This window comes from Dama dama, chromosome 5 (assembly GCF_033118175.1).
Source record: "Dama dama isolate Ldn47 chromosome 5, ASM3311817v1, whole genome shotgun sequence".
NCBI lineage: Eukaryota > Metazoa > Chordata > Mammalia > Artiodactyla > Cervidae > Dama > Dama dama.
Window position 1 is genome coordinate 81,464,435 of NC_083685.1, and position 20,561 is coordinate 81,484,995.

The following is a 20,561-nucleotide window of genomic DNA, read 5'->3' on the forward strand; positions in this document are numbered from 1 at the left end:
CTAAACTGGGAGTGTACTTGAGACTCAAAAATAGGGAAACTTCCATCTTCTGTCAAGATGTCCATTATTTGCTAAGTTGGGCATGGTTACTGTCTTATTTTTTCCTCCTTTTAGCTTAGTCTATCATTAATGTCAATCATCAAGATTATTCTGAAGTCCTCAGTGATGATATTATAGTATTTACGACCTAATGAAATTTCTCTGTGATGTTTGAGTCATTAGGATTTGCATGGTCAGTTTTACCCATTTTCATACTTTCTAGAAACATTTTTGAGAAAAATTGAGTGTGAGGAAAGACTTTTTTCTCTCTTTTTTTCCTTCCCATTAAGCTTTTCTTACTGTCATTTCTTACTGTGATTCTTAGAGATTCATACAAATCTGTCTTTTTGAACTGTTGATTTTAGATATGAATGATAATAGAGAAATTTGTTTTTCCTGAAGGGGAGAAGGGAATGAGAAACCTTTTCATGAGCATAACTGACCAGGCTGTGTTTGAAATCAGGGTTTAATGTGTGTTAAATCAGTTTTCAAAACAGACCTGTTAGTCCATTTTACAGTTGTTAAATCTGAAGAATAGGGAGGTTAAGGAACTTGTTGAAATTCATACATCTTGCAGGTATTGTAGCTGGATTATAGGGCATGAAAAAATGAGACAGATTGTGCCCTGTAGATTGCTGTATCTCCTGTACCTCCGTGGTATTTTATTTATTTTTTATTATTTTTTAAAATCTTTTGGCTGTGTCACACAGCATTGTGGGATCTTAGTTCCCTGACCAGAGATCGAACCCACATCATGTGATCTGCATTGGGCCACCAGGGAGGTCTCACCTACATCTTTTTAAAGTTATAGAAAATAGTAAAACAGAAGACTTAAAAATACTAGGGAGATGCTATATTTGCTGAGCACTTGAAGTTGTAAACCAAAATAATGTCATTGCTTTCTGAGTATTCTTTACTATATAATGTAAGTAATGTGTTCACTAAGGGAGCTGAAGTATATAAAATTCACAGATAAAGGTGTTATATTCTGGATTTTAATATACATCTTTTGTTCATTGAGATATGGTAAGGATATTTGATACTGAAATTGTACCTATAAATTTAAGGAATTTAAAGAATCACTCTGAGGGCTACAGAAATATAGATTAATGCAGTGGTTCCCAAACTTGTCTGGATATGGAATCACCTTGAGAGATTAAAAAAATAATCTGTGTATTAACCTGGGAATGTGGTCTAGGCTTTGGAATTTTTAAAAGATCTCTGTGCGATTCTAATGAAAGATAGGCAGGTTTGAAAACTATTTAAATCAGTGGAATAAAAATCTTGTATTAGGATGACTAGGATTCTTTTGTGTGTGTGTGGTATAATATAGACAACCCAATTTACCATTTTAGCCATTTTTTAAGTGTATGGTACAGTGACATTAATTACATTCATACTGTTGGGCAGCCATCACACTATCCAGGAATTTTTCATCTTTCCAGGCTGAAAATTTGCCCACTGAATAATGACTCCCTATTTTCTCCCCCTCACAGCCCCAGGTAACCACCATTCTACATTTTGTCTCTATGAATTTGACTCTTGTAGGTACCTTACATAAGTGAAATCAAAAGGTATTTGTCCTTTAGTGTCTGGCTTATTTCACTTAGCAGCATGTTCTCAAGGTTCTTATCCAAGTTGTAGCTTGCACTTTCATTTCTTTTTAGAAAAATATTTGCATATTTCTTTATTTGACTGTTCTGGGTCTTAGTCGCAGCATTCTGGATCTTTAGAGGCAGCCTGCAAACTCTTTAGTTGTGGCTTGTTGGATCTGGTTCCCCAACCAGGGATCGAACCTAGGCCCTGAATTGGGAGCGTGGAGGCAGCCACTGGACCATCAGGGAAGTCCACATTTCTTTTTCAGACTGAATGATTTTCCACTGTACTTTTGTACCACATCTTGTTTATCTGCTCATCTGTCAGTTAACATTTGGGGTGTTTCTACTTTTTGTCTATTGTGAATAATGCTGCTATAAATATTAGTATACAGATATCTATTCAAGTCCCTGCTTTCAGTTCTTTTGGGAACATACAAGAAGTAGATTTGCTAGGGCATACAGTAATTCTATTTTTATTTATTTTTTGAGGAATAGCTAAAGTCTTTTCCACTATGGCTGGCCCATTTTATATTCCTGCGAGCAGTGTAGGAGGATTGCAATTTCTACACATCCTCACCAACACTTCATTTTTTAAAAAATAGCAGCCATCCTTATGGATGTGAAGTAGTTATCTCATTGTCATTTTAATTTGCATTTTCTAAATGACTAGTGATGTTGAGCATCTTTTCACCTGTTGGGTGGCTGTGTATCTTCTTTAAATGTCTGTTCAAGTCCTTTGCCCGTTTTTAATTGATTGTTAGGATGACTAGAACTTGTAAGTCAACACTCCCTTTATAAATAGGCTTATGATTTTAAGACAAGTCAGTTAACTTCTTTGTGCCTTGAATTTCCTACCAGCAAAATGGGATATCATCTTTCTGTGCCTGCCCAACAGACGTGCTGATAATACAGCACTTCCTAAAGCAGTATACTTAACTGTTAGAGGATTAGTACAGCTGACTGTAATCTGTAAGCATATTTCCATTTTATGTCTTAGAAATAAAAAGAATCTTATGTTTAATTTCAGTACTTAAGGAACATTTTCCTATAACAGATTATCTGTTCAGGTTTCATCTGTAAAATTATGCCTTATTCTTACCTTTTTGCTTTGCTTATTATAGTAAAAGCTCCTGGAGAGCAGTTTTAGTCTCCATAATACTTTATGGTAGCTTAACAGTACCTTGGATTCTTATTGTAGTTGCACATATTTGTTTTAACTCCACTTTTCTAAGTGCTGAGTACTGAAAATAAAGTGGTGTTGTAAAATGATCTCTCTCCTCGAAAGACAAGCCATTGTGAATTTAGTATGGTGGTATTACCTAACCTTCACTTTGGCCTATAATATTTTCTGACTAGCTTACCTTTAGTATAGGTATACCTTGGAGATAATTGCTTCCCTGGTAGTTGGTAAAGAACCCGCCTGCAAAGCAGGAGACCCTGGTTCCATTCCTGGATTGGGAAGATGAAGATCCTCTGGAGTAGGGATAGGCTACCCTGGTGGCTCAGACGGTAAAGAATCCGCCTGCAATGTGGGAGACCTGGGTTTGATCCCTGGGTTGGGCACATCCCCTGGAGGAGGGCATGGCAACCCACTCCAGTATTCTTGCCTGGAGAATCCCCATGGACAGAGGAGCCCGGTGGGCTACAGTCCATGGTGTCGCCAAGAGTCGGACACAACGAAGCTCAGCGCAGCACATAAACCTTAGAGTCATTCTGTCAGTATCTACAAAATAGCAGCTCAATTTTTATTGTGATGGTGTTGAGTCTTATTATTCTATAGCTCCACAGTAAAGCACACATCATAATAAATTGGGTCGCAGGAAATTATTCGGTTTCCAGTGCATGTAAAAGTTATGTTTACACTAACTGTAGTCTCTTAAGTGTGCAGTAGCAGTATTTCCAGAAAACAGTGTACATAACTTACTTTATTACTAAAAAATGCTAACCATTCTCTGAACCTTCAGCAAGTCATAATCTCTCTGCAATAGTAACATCAAAGATCACTTACCATGGATCACCATACCAAGTATAATAATTATGAAAAAGTTTGAAATGTGAAAATTACCAAAATGTGACACACAGACACGATGTGAACATATGCTGTTGAAAAAATGGTGCCAACAGACTTGCTCAGTGCCAGGTTGCCACACACCTTCAATTTGTAAAGCCCGCAGTTGTCTGTGAAGCACAGTAAAGCAAGGTATACTTGTGTAAGAATTTCAGAGAATTTATCTCATATTTAGAATGTTTAGTTTTTTTCCTCCTATACATGCACAAACTAGGTTTATTTTAAACCATTTTCTATTACAATTAGATCAGTCTGTATAGGAAACATATGCTAGCAGTATATGGTGTGATGTTTTTCCTAAAATAGGCAACTGGAATTGAGAGCTTGCTGCGAAGTAGGGTAGTACAGAGAGTAGGAGCGGAGAGTTTATTTTCTTTTATTTTTATTTTTTTTATTTTCTTTTAATATTTTATGTATGAAATGAAACGGTTGAAAGCTGTAGTTTTAAGAACTATAGTACATTGATTAAATATGAGGATATAAAATACAGGTCTCCAAGCCTCTTTGTCGTTAAAGATAAAGACTGTGAACTTCCCTGGTGGTCCACTGGTTAAGAATCTGCCTTGCAGTGCAGGGGACACAGGTTTGAACTCTGGTCTGAAAGATTCCACATGCCACGGGGCAGCTGAGCCTGTGCCCCACAGCTGCTGAGCCCCATGTGCCACAACTAAGGATCCCAGATGATGTCAGCAGAGATCCTGCGTGCTGCCACTGAGACCCCAGGCAGCCAAATAAACATTAAAAATAAAGAACAATACACTGTTTTAGGTTGTTGCTTGAACTTACAGACGTTCTTAAAAGTGTTTGCAATTTAGATTTTGGAATCTGCTGTTGGATTACTGATTAAGCACACAGCATTCGTGATGATCGGTATAGCATGTTTACCTTAAACTTGATCAAACTGCAGTTTACCTATGTGTAGATTATTATTACTTGAGTCACTTCCTTAGTAAATGTTTCCCTTGACATAGAGTGTTTTTATTTATTTTTTATTTTTTTGGCAATGATTAGCATTTATTTTTATTTTTTCATTTTTTCATTTATTAGTTGGAGGCTAATTACTTTACAATATTGTAGTGGTACATAGTGTGTTTTTAGTTATTCCCCTTTAAATTCTTAGTTTTTTGTTGGCAAAATTTATCTTTTAATGTTTTCTGAAAAAATTTTAAACAGTTATAATGTTAAAAATATATATATTCATTCTAACTAGTTTAATATGAAATTTTCTTAATTTTTTTTCACCACGTGTTTTCTCTTATCCGCTCTTTGGAGGAGATAGATGCTTTGAAAGTTGATTTCTGCTTGTTTTATGTCAGTACATAAAATTGGGGTCCCAGATCACTCAGTGGTAAAGAATCCACTTGCCATTCGGGAGAGGCAGATTCGACCCCTGGGTTGGAAAGATCCCTTTGAGAAGGAGATGCAACCCAGTCCAGTATTCTTGCCTGGGAAATCCCACAGACAGAGGAGCCTGGAGGGCTACAGTCCACAGCATTGTAAAAGTCAGACACAGCTTAGTACCTAAACAACAAGCGATGTATAATGGGCATAACCCTCTCAGAACACTGTTGGCTTGCTAAGATAAAAATACTATTTAAAAATGATGTTGTGTATATATACTTTCTGTACCTTAGCCTTAAAAGTTATAGAATAATTCTGTCAGAAAAGAGGTCACTCAAAAGAAAAGTGTAAATATGGCTTCATAAACATTCTCACATCTAGTAATGAGATTGGTTGCATATATTTGTTTAGATACATTCTTTGAGGAAATTATATGGCAGCTTGTGAGTAATTTTTAAAAAATCCTAATGTTCCCTGGAGAAGGACATGGCTACCCACTCCAGTATTCTTGCCTGGAGAATCCCATGGACAGAGGAACCTGGTGGGCTACACTCCCTGGGGTCACAAAGGATTGGACATAACTAAAGCAAATGAGCAGGCACACATCACAAGCGTATATCCCAGCTGTACAAGAATGGGCCTAATTCTTACTGAAACGCTTTTTGCTTTCACAACACCCGTTCTCCTCAATGTCTTCTTCTGACACTCAGGCTGTTCTTTCTTGGTCCCTTATGTGAGTGTCTTCTATTATACTAAAGCTGCAGTTTTTAGAGCTCCCTAGGGCCAGTTTCTTGGAGAAGGCAATGGCAACCCACTCCAGTACTCTTGCCTGGAAAATCCCATGGATGGAGGAGCCTGGTAGGCTGCAGTCCATGGGGTTGCTAAGAGTCGGCCATGACTGAGCGACTTCGCTTCCACTTTTCACTTTCATGCATTGGAGAAGGAAATGGCAACCCACTCCAGTGTTCTTGCCTGAAGAATCCCAGGGACAGTGGAGCCTGGTGGGCTGCCGTCTGTGGGGTCGCACAGAGTCGGACACGACTGAAGCGACTTAGCAGCAGCAGCAGGGCCAGTTCCTGGGCTCTGTTCAACATTCCCTCTCTAGATAATCACATTCATTCACAAAAATGTAAATACCATCCACACCCTGATAATCCCCAGATATATAATATAAACCCAAGCCTCCACCACATCATAAAAGCTACTTTGTCCAAAAACTGATTTCTTGATCTTTACCCCAAACCTGTTCCTTCTCTAGACTTCTGTATGCTCTACCCTGAGGCTCATGTCATCAGATAACTGCTTTAATTCTAGGGACCTCCTGGTTCCCGTATATAATCCATCACCAAATTCCCAAACACATTCCAGATGTTCTTTCCATTTCTACTGTCACTACCCTATTCCAAGTCACCACTGTCTCTCACCTGGGCCATTATTGCTGTAGGTCCTGGTGGCTCAGTGGTAAAGAATCTGCCTGCCAATGCAGGAGACACAAGAGAGACAGGTTCAGCCTCTGGGTTGGGAAGATCCCTTAGAGGAGGAAATGGCAACCCACTCCAGTATTCTTGCTAGGAAAATTCTGTGGACAGAGGAGCCTCAAGGGCTACAGTACATGGCATTGCAAGGAGTTGGACTTAGTGACTGAGCATGTACGCATGCAAACATATCCTATGGATTCTCCTCTCTAATAATTAATGAGGTCTTCAAGTAAAAACAAAAAAATATCAGATACTATCATTCTTCTGATTGAAAATCCTTCAATAATTTCCCCTTGCACTTTAGAACAAAATTCAGACTGCCTCGTTGTGTATATTCTGACCTGCTTGTTCCTCTCCATCTTAATCCCAGTTTTTTACTCCTATCTGTACTCCAGTTGCTACTGGTCTTCCTTCAGTTCTTCCAGTAAGCCAAAATCCTTCCTGCCCCAGGGCTTTTGCATTGCTGGTTCCTCTACCTGGAATGCTTTCCTCTATTTCTTGCCCTGTAAACTGATGCATCTTTCAAATTTCAGCACAAACATCACTCTCCCTAAACCGCCTTCCATCCAAATTAAATTAGTTCCCTCTAGTGAATTCTCTCTTAGCATCCTTTTTTTTTGTATCATTCATTACAGTCTTTTAAGTAAATAAATATGTATGTGTATGAACACATGTGTATGTATGTGTGTTTATGTATGTGCACATAAAAGGCCTGCCTCTTCCACTAGGTTGTAAAATTCTTGAAGACAGGGACTCTGTCCATCTTGGTTACCTCTGCATAGCCAACACTTTGCATGGTGTCTGACACATAATGTGTGCTTTATAAATATTTGCTGAATTAATTAATTAGTAAAAGTCTCCTTTTCCATCAATACTCTGTTCCAGAAAGCAACCCTTCTAAGAGTTTTTTTTTTATCTTTCCAGATATGAAAACATATGATTAAAGAGAAAAGAGTTCCAACGTGATTTCATTTCAGTATGTTTTCCTAGTACAAATTTTTACATTTGAATTAAATCTAATAAAAATAGCTTTAGAAAGATAATTAAAGAGAAGTAGGGCCTAGATAATAATTAAAAGACAGTAAGAAAGAAAAAGTTGAGATTTGACTACAACAGAGTACATAGAAAGAAGCCATTACCATGTAGACCTTCAACACAGTAAGTTTTGCTGAGCATTTATTATTATACACCAGGTCATGTGGCTCGTGTCCTTAATGGTTTGCCAGCACCTTTTTATCACTTTTTTAAAAATTTTAAATTTATTTTTTTAATTGAAGGATAATTGCTTTACAAATATTACTGAGTTTTAAAAGGAAGGTGGTAAAGATTTCTTCAATAAAACTGTTATAAGTGGTTAATTGTGTTACAAAGAAATATTTTATTTAGGAGTAGGAAAAATAATTTTGTTATTTCACAAAGGTGTTGAATTTTTAACAAGTTGATTTTAGTAGTCCCACTTTCAGAAGAAGAGATGCACATTTTGCTCAATGATAATTAACTAAAAAAGCCAAAATTATTTTTTAGCAAGCCAGTAGTTTCACATTTATTCAAGTTAGCCTTGTCTCCATAGGCATAGAGGACCTGAACTGTCATTCTAATGTGTTTTTTTTTTAATTGAAGTATATTCTAATTGTGTTTCAATTCATTGCATTAAAAAATCTGTTTTAAAAAAAATCCTAATGTTTCAGCTGGTATTAAGAGTAATGTTTGGTATTACCAAGGGGGTCTGAGATTTTACACACTTTTTTAAACTATGCTGGGTCTTTTTTGCGGCACAAGGGCTTCTCTTGTGGCACAGGGACCCTCAAGTTGCGGTGCACAGGATTAGGTGTCCTGTGGCACATGGGATTTATTTCCCCGACCAAGGATTGAACCCTCATTCCCTGTATTGGAAGACAGATTCTTAACCACTGAGATTCACACTCTTGATTTGGTATTTTTCTTGAGCTGTGCTATAACGTAGTCCACACTATTGCTTTGTTGAGAAACTTATTTTCCAGCCCTGCAGTGAGTTCACTTAGGCATGTTTTCTGCATTCCGGATTATTTCAGGCAAAGGTTCTATGAAGTATTTATATGTTATATTAACATAGGTTACCATTTTCCTGACTGCTTTTCAGTGTTTGTATTCTTTGCTACCAATTCTGTGATCCCAAAACTGAATGCCACATGTTTAGGTTTTTGTTATGGTAGTGCCTCACCTTTGGTGCCACTTTTTATATCAGATACGGCTGTGTAATAAACCGCCCCAAAACATAGGGATTTAAAACAGTTACATGTTCTCACTAATGTACCTACAGATCAGCTAGGGATTAGTCAGTCTAGTCACTGTAAACCGTAGTGTGGGTAGAGGTGTATTTTGTATGATTCTCATCCCTCTTTAGACCAGTGAACCAGTCAGGGCATATTCTTGTGATGACAGAAGTACCAGAGGGCAAGCTAAATTATATGTGAAATATATAAGTATTCTTCATCCTTCTGCTTGGCCAAAGCAAGTCACAAAGCGAGCCTGATTCAAGAGTTGGAGAAGTGTATTTCACCCCTGATAGGAAGAACTACAAAGTCTGGATAAAGGGAAGAATGAGCAAAGCATTACAGAGCTACAGTAATCAAAACAGTATGGTACTGGCATAAAGACAGACAGGTAAACCAATGGGAGAGAGCAGAAAGTTCAGAGATAAATTCTTGTGAATATGTTCAGTTGACCTTTGACAAGTGTGCCAGGACCACTCAGTGGGGAAGGGACATTCTCTTCAAAAAATGGTGTTGGGAAAACAAGTATCCACATATAAAAGAATGAACTTGGACCCTTATCTTATACTGTATACAAAAAATAACTTAAAACAGATTAAAAACCTAAATGTAAGACCTAAAACTATAAAGCTCCAAGGAAAAAAATGTAATGGAAAAGCTTCATGTCACTGGATTTGGCAGTGATATTATGGTTATGGTGCAAAAACATAGGCAACAAAAGCAAAAATAGACAAATGGGACTATATCCAACCTAAATTTCTTTGTGCATTAAGGATTGGAAGAGAATATTTGCAATCATGTATCTGCTAAGGTGTTAATAGCCAGGATTATAAAGAAGTACTACAACTCTACAAAATATCAAATAACCCAATTAAAAAAATGGGAAAAATACTTCAGTAGATATTTCTTCACAGAATATATACAAATGGTCAATAAGCATAAGACAAGATGTTCAGGACTTTCCTGGTGATCCAGAGTCCGCCTGCCAATGCAGAGGGCATGGTTCTGTCCCTGCTCTGAGAGGAACCCACATGCTGTGAGGCAGCTAAGTCCGTGAGCTGCAACTACTGAAATTTGCACACTTAGAGTCCGTGCTCCGCAACAAGGGAAGCCACTGCAATAAAAAGCCTATACACCACACCCAGAGAGTAGCCTCCTTTTGCTGAAACTAGAAAAAGCCCATGTGCAGCAACAAAGACCCAGCACAGCCAAAAATATAATAAATAAATCTTAAAAAAAAAATTACTCGGTATCGCTAATCGGAGAAATATAAATAAAAACGTGAAAGTGAAAGTCAGTTGTGTCCGACTCTTTGTGACCCCATGGATTGTCGTCCATGGGATTCTCCAGGCCAGAATATTGGGGTGGGTAGCCTTTCTCTTCAGGGGATCTTCCCAACCTAGGGATTGAGCCCAGGTCTCCCGCATTGCAGGAAGATTCTTTACGAGCTGAGCCACAAGGAAAGCCCAAAATCATATCAGGGTGACTACTATTGAAATAAAGAATAGCAAATGTTACTAAGGACAGAGAAATTAGAACCCTTGTGCATGGTTAGTGAGATAGTAAAATAGTACGGTTAGTGAGATAGTAAAATAGTACAGTCACCATGGAAAATGTTACAGAGATTGCTCCAAAAATTGAAAACAAAATACCATATGATCCAGCAGACCTTTTTTTGAGTGTGTATGCAGAATAATTGAAAGCAGGATTTTGAAGACATTTTGCACATCCATGTTCATAGCAGCATTATTCTTAATAGCCAAGAGATATACCAACCCAAATATCTTTTGATGGGTGATGGCTAAGCAAAATATGTTATATACATACAATGAATTATTGTTTATCCTGGAAGAAATCCTGTCATGTGCTACACTATGGATGAACCTTGAGGACATTATGCTAAGTGAAAGAAGCCAGTCATAAAAAGGCAAATATCGTATAATTCTCCCTATGTGAGGTATCTAAACAAAGGGGTAATTCTTGGTGGATTAAGTGATCTCTGTCTAGAGAGTTTAGTGCAAGGGTCAGATTGTGGAAGGATCTAAAGTGCTGTGCTAAGGTTTTAGGAGTTTTTTGACTTGGTCCTGAAGGCATTGAGAAACAATTGATTTTGAGCCTCCCAGTTGCATGATTAGAATTAATTTTTAGATCGCTGGCAGTGTTGTAAAGAAAGGTAAATTAGAGATTTTAACAACTACTCAGACCTTAAAAAGATAAAGAACAAAAAAAATTATCTAAGAACTAGAATCAGTAGGAATTAGTGATGGACTAGTTGAAAGTAGGAAGTTTGGGGAAAATGAAAAATTTGAGATGATTTATATATCTGGCTTGAACAACTCTGTAGATTTGATAAGAAAAGGAGTATGGTTAGGGGAAAAAAAGATCAAATGTGGATTTTATTCTACAGTATTTAGTACTATGTGCCAAGGACCTATTCTGTCAATACAGGGATACAACATTGTACAAAGGAAACAGATTCCTTCTCCAGTAGAGCTTACATTCTTGGTGACTATAAGAAATAAACTGTGTAATAAGTTAGATTTTGATTATTTCTTAAACCAAAACAAATCCCAGAAGAACAATTTAAAGGAGGGTGATCAGTGAAGACCTCGCTTAGAAGGTGTTTAAAAACCTGAGAAAGGTTGATGAAGATGAATATAGCTATCTAGAGTGTTCCAGATGGAATAGTAGTAGGTACGAAGGCCTGATGTGTTTAAGGAACAGCAGAGAGGTCAATTGAGGGAGAAAGGGGAAGTATTCGAGAAAGATAAGTAAGAAATGAAATTGGAGAAATAAGAGGTATGGGGGGGATAGGCTGATGAAAAGTATCATAGGACGTAATAACTTTAATGGTGTTACCAAGTGTGATTCTTTTTCCCTTAGGAATTATATATATATAAAATGTATGTATCTAAGTTTATTTTCATTATTTAGGTCTTGTTAAGACAGTCTGTTAGTATCCTGTACATAATTTTTGTTATAGCACTTATCATAGCTGTAATTAAATGATTGAGATTAACATAGTGTCATGTGCTTTGCTACAAAACACTTTTTGAATAAAAGGAGTAACACTTGTCTTCACTTGGTTGTTTAATATATAGTGCATTTATATCTGAATATAAGGAGATGTCTATAGTCTTTGTAATTACTCAACCATAGTTACTCCAAAGGACTTAGGTTTTTAATCAGAAGAAATGAGCTTAATTTATTTTTAAATAATGTAAATAATTTTATTTCCTATAGAAAGTTATCCCTTATGTCTCAATACAACTGAAGCAAAAAAATAATTGGGTAATAAATGCATTGTGATATCTTGGATTTGATTCTGGAACAGAAAAAGGACATTAGTGGAAAATTCTGGTGAACAGATGAAAAACTGGAGTTTGTTGTAGTGATGTGCCAGTGTTAATTACTTGTTTGACCAACGAAGCATGGTTATATAAGATGTTAGGGATAACTGAGTGAAGGGTATATGGGGACTTTCTATGTTTGTAACTTTTGTGTACATTCAGAATTACTCTGGAAATAATTTAACAGCAAAAGCTACTGGGATGGGGAAGATACAGTAATTACTTTTACTGTAACTTAAATTATGCCCTTGTCTCATCCAGAAAAAATTCAAGGGGTTTATAGATGTATGCAATAGATTTCAAGCTTATTAATGGTTATAACTTAAAGAATTGGTTCTTTAAGCTTTTTAGGATAAATGTTTGGAGAAGGAATAAGGTGAGTAGATTCTTAGTGTATAATCTCATTCTTTCCTGGGCCACTCGACTTCTCTAAGTTTTATCTTAAGAATATATCTGCTTTCCTCTTGGGAACTTTTATTTTCCAATCTGTATACCCAGTCATATGTAAATTTCCTAAGATGTTCTATTTTGCTTGTAACTTTGATTCTAGAATACCTTCAATTATAACGCTCACCATTGCTTTAAAATAACTATTCATTGGGGATGGGGGAGGGCAGCACATTAGCTGCCTGATTGTGTTCAGCCGAGTTTCAGAAATAATATGATAAAATATGTTTGTATTTATTTTTTACTAGACGGGAAATAAAACATTAGATCATTTTTAATTCTGTCGTACACATAGATTTTTTTTTGAAACTATACTAAACTGTACTATTACCTTCCCCATCAAACCCACTCCCCCTCCTTTATTTATTTTGGTGGCTGTGTCATCATTATGTGTGGGTGTACCTAACTTGTTTAACTGGTTCCTTTCTTTGCAGCTTTTCCTATTATAAACAGTGCTGTGAAGAACATTTTTTATAGCTAAATCTTTGCTTACATCTGTGATTTCTTTTTTTCCCTTTAGATGATAAGGTAGAATTTCTGGGTAAAAGAGAATGTACATTTTTGTGGTGTAACTTCTTAAAAAAGAAAAGCAAATTGACTTTGTTTTTGGCTATAAATCATTACTAAAATACTACTTTTTCTTCTTTATTAGTGAACACTTGTCCTGCTCTTTCACCTTTTTCTTGCATGGAGACAGCAATGTTTGTACCAGTGTGGAAATTAATCAACATCAACCTGTATACCTTCTTAGTGAAGAACATATCACCCTTGCCCAACAGTCTAATAGCCCATTTCAAGGTAGATTATGTTATTGGCATAGTTGCTTGATTTTTTATTGTTGTTTCAAGAAACAAATCTTATTGGTAGAGATTAATGAGATTTCCCCCAATCTTTAGCCTAATGATGGTTCTGATGTAGTTTACTTCTTTCCCATTAGAGTATTAAGTCAATTAAATAAATTCTTAATGCAAATATTATTTTTAAAAGTTCTTGTACATGAATGTTAGCATATTTTAAAATGTTCTTTTAAATAGGCTATAGATGGTACACATGTTATATATATTCAAGGTTATCTTTTTTTATCAGTTCACATAAGCCATGTTTAATGTAGGTACATAGGACTTTTGATATAATTCATACCATGAAAGTGGTTGAACTCTAGAGGAAATAATTTTGTAAGATTGATGATTTTAAAGAAAAATATGATTTGTTTGTAAGGACTGTGAGTTCTTACAGGTGTGTTCTTTCTAAGGCATTGTGTTCTTGTTTTAGTTCTAAGCTTACTATTTGCTCTTTTAAAATTTATATGGCAGTATATAATAAGGACTTATATGTTGTTTTTCCTTAAATTGCTTTTTCTTAGTGGAAAGGCCAAGAGAAATCGAAGGATATACAGATATTCACAGTTTACATTGAAACTATCCATCTGAGATTTTTGGGTAGACAGAATCTTAAGTTTTTATGATAAACTCAGTGTTATACTTTATCTTCACTTAATGAAATACAGTAAATTCATTTTCTCTGGAATTGATCATTATGGGTTTACTTTTCTTTGTTTGAATTGCATGATTATTTGCCATACTATTCAGTGTCATCTTATTTGGTATAATTGTCTTTAGTTACTTACTTAATGTCTGTTTTGGGTTTCTAGTTATCTTAAGCCCATTTGGACTAAATGGCACTCTCACAGGACAGGCATTCAAGATGTCTGATTCAGCTACAAAAAAATTGATTGGTGAATGGAAACAGTTCTATCCAATCTCATCTTGTTTGAAGGAGATGTCTGAAGAAAAACAGGAAGATATGGATTGGGAAGATGATTCTTTAGCTGCAGTAGAAGTTCTTGTTGGTAGGGATTCTGGGATTCTGAGTATTAATCCTAAGTGGGAAATGTGTGACTATATATATTAGTTAGATTTAGCTGAATAATATAACTCTTTAATACCTTAGTGGCTTTTAACATCAAACATTTGGTTTTACTTTCTTGTACCTTTTCATTCTGCAACCTAGGTTCAAGGAATATCCAGTATCTGGGATATAATATTCTTAAAAGAACAGAGGAATAATAGGAACTGAGCCTAAGCATATTAAGTATATTTAATCTTCTGCTAGGATATGATGCATGTTGCATCTGCTCACATTTCATTAGGTAAAAACTAGTCATATGGCCAAGTCAGTCATTGGGGAAGGGAACTATAACCCACCTAGAGGGAAGCATGCTAAAGGTGAGAAGAAAATAACTGTGACTGAGTAATATTTGGAGGTGAGAAAGTTGACAGCCTGTGTGATGCAGTATCTTAACATTTGGTAAAACTGTAGCCTCTGATGACTTGAAAGGTCATCAGAGCCTAATGTATACCTAAAGACCTTGTGGCTGATTAGCTCTGTCCAGGTCAGTTCTGCCTAGGTAGGCTGTATTACATGCATCTTCCTCCTCAGGTACCTAAGTTATAACAAGGTAAACTATATTTGAGACATGCTAATCTGAAGGCAGAGGACGTAAAGTAGGAGAGGCTGCAGTGATCCTGCAAGTGCATCTAAAGTTCTTGTTGGGTTGTGGCATTTGTCACATGCATGGAGATTCCAGAGCAAGTTGCACATCCAATCTAACAATGAGTGCAAATGTATACTCCACCTTAGAGAGATGTGGAAAGTGTGGGGAATATATGGTTGAGCAGATGATTGGGATTAGAGTTTGCAACACTGTATTTAATGGATTCATATGGTAATGTTATATGAAGATTACCTTCTTTATTTTTTTAATCAAAGGAGTATCAATATTCAGTTTCAGTAAATATATCACCAGAGTAGTTGCATCAGAAATAGGAAGAAAACACAATAACATGTATTAGACTTTTCAGATAGAGATATATAAAGAAGAAAATATAAGGTCCATAATTCTAGTGCCAGTTACCTTTGTTAAAGTTTTAAAATAAATTTGATCAAATTTGGAAATAAAGTTTTTTTTTTCAGTAATACACATTCATGGTTAGAAAATCCAAAAGTGAAACGAGAAAGCTGCTTTCTTCTAAGTCTCTCTCTTGAAAGGTGACCACTACCACCAGCTTCTTGTGGTTTCTTTCAGAAAAACATTTTACCAGAAAGAGTGTATATTTATAAAAATATACTAAATGTATTTTTATTTTATATTTAATGTATTTTTATTTTAACAAATGTGATCATTTAGTATCTGCTTTTCCATTATTGCACTTTTGAGTGAAACAAATCCTACTACAAACCCAAAGGTAATTGATTTTCCTCTTTTCCCCCCCTTTTAGCTGGTGTCCGAATGATCTACCCAGCATGCTTTGTTCTAGTCCCTCAGTCAGACATTCCTACTCCTAGCTCTGTGGGATCCTCTCACTGTTCAGCTTCTTGCTTGGGTGTCCACCAAGTGCCTGCTTCCACAAGAGATCCTGCTATGTCTTCGGTTACTCTTACACCACCTACATCTCCTGAGGAAGTCCAAACAGGTGTTGTACTAATCTGTTTCATTAGCTCTAGTGGTAAATCTGTTCTCTTAAATATAATAAACACTGAAAAATAATTATTTTGAAATAATTTCACACTTACTGAAGTGTTTGCCAAGTACAGTATAAAAAGCTCTACTCATTCAGATTCCCAAATTGTTAATATTTGCTCCATCACCCTCTCTCTGTGCATACATTCCTTATCATGGGTCTTTTTCTGAACCATTTGAGAACAAGCTGCAGACATGATGCCTCATTACGCCTAAGCACTAAGTCTGTTTCCCCAAATTAAGGACTGTCTTCTATATGACAGCCATTTAGTCTTCCAAGTCAGGAAATTAACATTAATATGATACTACCATCAGTTCCCATCTCCTGTTCAAATTTTTTTGCTTTCTGTATTTTAAGTAAACTGACCTGCTTTTTTTACTTAAAATGTAAGTAGGCTTACCAGATAGCTGGAGCAAGTTGTATGAGAAATCAAAAAAACAGAAAACAGAGTAATACTCTTTTAAACCTGCCTTTATTCTCCTACAATCAATTTGTTTTTTGTTTTCAGTTGATCCTCAGTCTGCCCAGAAGTGGATCAAATTTTCTTCAGTATCTGATGGCTTCAGCTCAGATAGTACTAGCCATCATGGTGGGAAGATACCCAGAAAATTAGCAAATCATGTGGTGGATAGAGTTTGGCAAGAATGTAATATGAACAGAGCACAGAACAAGTATGTATTTTCATCTTCAAGTTTAAAAATTGCATGTTGGTAGTTACTTGTAGATAAGAGATTTGAAAGTGTAAGTGCTCATTCATAAGATTTTAATACAAAAAAATTGATTTAAAACGTCAATGTTAATGCTTAATTCAAATTTACAAAAATTTTTATGAATTCTAAACATTATATAATTTCAAATCTTAGGAGGAAGTATTCGGCTTCATCAGGTGGTCTGTGTGAAGAAGAGACAGCTGATAAAGTGGCATCCTGGGATTTTGTTGAAGCCACACAAAGAACAAATTGCAGCTGTTTGAGGTAAGTATTTTTTTTCCCCCGGTTGAATGGTGTTAGTTAGAACATATATGTGTGTGGTAGTTTCTTATGCCATTGCATACTTACGCCCCACTTTGTTTGAGTTAAAAATATATAAACACAGTGTCAGGATTTTTCCCAAAAGAAAAAAAATTGAGGAAAATAAAAATTCAGTAATATGGAGCTAATTATAGAAGTACATACAAATGTATGTCATAGATTCTTACAGTTACCAGAACTGGACTGTGAAAGCTTGAATTCACAGCCTAAAAGAATTTTATACTGAATTATGGAATATACAGTATCTATAAGGTAAGAGGAACACAAATCTCTTGAGAAAAGTGTTCATAAATGGCACTGTGCTTGAGAAATTTCTCCCAAGGGTCCTCATAAAAAAAGATGATGCATGATATACTAGATAAAATTTTTCTCAATCTTTTTTATAGTAAATACAATATTGGGGTTTGTGCAGCAGTTTCTTATAACATCCCTTTGGTCAAGCTGTAGGTGAAATGCTGAACTAAAATTCAGAAAATAAGATTCTACAAGGGACCAAAGCTGTAAAATGCAAGCTTTTTAATAGACTGTATTGATTGAAAGGTCAGTAGAAAAATGAATGTACTTGGAATTCTTTAGGGACTTTGATGAGGTTTGTTTATCACAGGCATGCAGATTGTATTGCCAAGAGTTTATTATTTTAGTCTACAGATTAAAGGTAGATCATATGCTTTTGCAGATGAGTAAACAAATAGTGGCACTGACACCTCTAACCAGGACTTGTGAATGAATAGTTGACCACCCACCTCTTCTTCTCATGGTTGTGAGCTGGAGGGAAGGAGGCATGCAGGTTAGGGTCAGGGTTTTTCTTATATTAGCTTTGAGTACAGTGACACCCCCTCAAGTGTTCTGATGTGTTTTTGCATAGATTAAATTTATATTTATATAGATTTCTTTGGGTTAAAGACTACACTTTTAAAATATTTGTCAACCTTGTTAAAAACTTGCCTCTGGCCAGATTGGGGGGAGCTCTCACAATCACAGAGCACAACAGAAAGAAGAAACACTCATCTCCTTTCCTAGCAAGGACGAGGCCAATGAAAAAACATGGCCTCTGTTTACTATAACCCTCCCATCATCTTTTATTCCTCTATCAAAGTGTTGGCCTTCCCTTGCCATACAGGGAACTCACTCTTTGCTCACCGTGTTTGTAGACCCCATATTGCCGTTCTCTGCTTACCCTGAATAAATCCATCTATGCTGGAGGTGGGATGGAGGTGGGCCGTGTGCTCAGTCATGTCTGACTCTTTTGCAATTCCATGGACTATGTATGAGTCTGCCAGGTTCCTTTATGAAATTTTCCAGGCAAGAATACTAGAGTGGGTTGCCATTTCCTCCTCCAGGGGATCTTTCCGACCCAGGGACGGTTGGAACCTGTGTCTCCTGCACTGCATGCAGGTAGATTCTTCACCCCCTAAGCCATCAAGGAAGCCCCAGGTTGGGAGGGCAGGTTGGGATGGGGGCGAACAACAAAAAAAATGCGCCTCTGTTGTCGACAGATTGGATTAAAAATATAGATAAGATTAGTTCCTGTTTAATAGTTTAAAATAGTTAAAAGACATACTCACCTTGGAAGGAAAAATCAAACTTAGTTTTGAAATGTAGGGATTCAGTGCATTATTTGTCTGAGACCAGGGGTTGGCAAACTGATCTCTTGGCCAAATCTGGCTCATGTGTTCGGTATGGCCTGTGAGCTGAAATGGTTTCAGTTTTATATATTTGAAAAAGAAATAGAAAATATTTTGTGAAAGTTATGTGAAATTCAAATTTTTGTATCCATAAATAAGAATTTATTGGGACAGAACCACATCTGTTCATCCATGTACTAACTGTGGCTGCTTTTACAGAGTTGATTAGTTACAGGAGAGACTGTAAAACTCCTAGAGCCTAAAGTATTTACTGTCTGGTCCTTTACGGAAAAAGTTAGCTAATCCCTGGTCTAGGACCAATAGAATGCTTAAATGAAATTAGGCTCTTCTTTCCCTGTATTGGCATGATTTGATAACAGCTCTTCTGTTTTAGTTTTAGGCTTAGTTTAGTTCAGTTTAGTTTTCAGTTTAGTTTTAGGCTTTGCTTTATTCTTTTTGAAAGATTGACACTCAAAGTGCACATTGGTAAACGTAGTTTTAATTCTTGGTCTCTAAGTTAAACTTTTATTTTTAAAGACACACTTTGTCTCAGATTTCCAGAAATTCCTCCGGAATACAGAGATTTCATATGGTGAAATTTCATATAATCTGTGTATTTAACTAACTTTGGTAATTTTACCCTCCTAGTAAATAGTGTTTCTAATCATTTACTTTTTTACTATTGCATTTTGTACTTTAGATTCCTGCTGTATCCCTGCCCCTCCCCCCACTCTGGTTCTTTTTCACTTAAGTAAGGCTTGAAGCAGACTTTGAGTCACCATATGTGTGAGTCCTCTCCTGCCATAGAATGTAGGAAGTAGGGCATATTACACTGATAACTGACTGTGCCAGTCAGCCAGCTTATTATCACATCTATCTGTATCTTTTCCCTGCTCTATTTTGTATTGCAGGGAATTACATTTCGTAGGCTTCCTTGCTTTCAACATGTTTTGTTGGTTTCCCCTCCCAATTTTATTGTGATAGAATTGACAGTGATACTGTATGATTTTAAGATGTACAGCATGACGATTGGTTAGGCTCACTTGTTTTTTGGAGTTGACTAATTGGAGGCACTAACAGAAGATTAGTTATAATCTTAAGCTTGGAAGAAACCAGGGTATTTCCCCACCCCTTTTTGAGCCAGCTCCAGCAATAGCTGTGTCCCTTTATCAGCTGGTTCTTCGCTGGTCCCAGTTACCGTTAGGTAGTTGCTGCTGTGGTTCTAGCATCTTCCCAGACTATTGTGATCTGATGGGACTACATCATCTTATTGTCCTTTCAGTCATAGAAGTGATTGAAGCTCCCTGCTGTTACTACTTTCTTTGTTACCGCATTTTCCTAAGTGTTTCTTTTTTTTTTTGTAAATGATTCTTTATAGTAAGTTAACTCTGTGAAAGATAGGACTGGACCCGTCTCTTGGAAATTGATTTGAAAAAAAAGTTGCATCGTTATATAAGCAGTTTGCATGAGTATATGTGATTTTAAAAAATTTAAATTATACAAATAAAGCTGAAGTATCCCTTGACCGCTCCCTCTTTCCACATCCTACTCTTTTCTCACTAGAAATAATTACTTGCCAGTTAGGTACTATTCTTTTGTGTGTGTGTGTGTAATTTTGTGTGTATATGTGTTTTTCCTCCCAACACAGAAACATAATACAGATGTATTTAGCTTTATTTTTTCACTTAATGTGCCTTCAATCTCTTCATTCTAGTTTCTTGTGAATCTGCTTTATTGTTTTAAAAAACTTCTTGATATTCTACTGAATACAGCTATCATAGTGTTTTTAATCATTCTGGGATTGATGGGCA

General features: G+C 36.3%; 1 protein-coding gene across 1 annotated transcript in view; it reads left to right on the forward strand.

Moving 5' to 3' along the window:
- The window catches only part of MED13 (mediator complex subunit 13), a 94,182-nt gene that overhangs the window by 13,666 nt on the left and 59,955 nt on the right, over positions 1-20,561 (forward strand). The window contains exons 4-8 of the mRNA XM_061142687.1: positions 13,226-13,371; positions 14,225-14,422; positions 15,852-16,046; positions 16,603-16,765; positions 16,958-17,068. Of these exons, the coding sequence (XP_060998670.1) occupies positions 13,226-13,371; positions 14,225-14,422; positions 15,852-16,046; positions 16,603-16,765; positions 16,958-17,068 (813 nt within the window). The remainder of the gene's footprint in view (positions 1-13,225; positions 13,372-14,224; positions 14,423-15,851; positions 16,047-16,602; positions 16,766-16,957; positions 17,069-20,561) is intronic.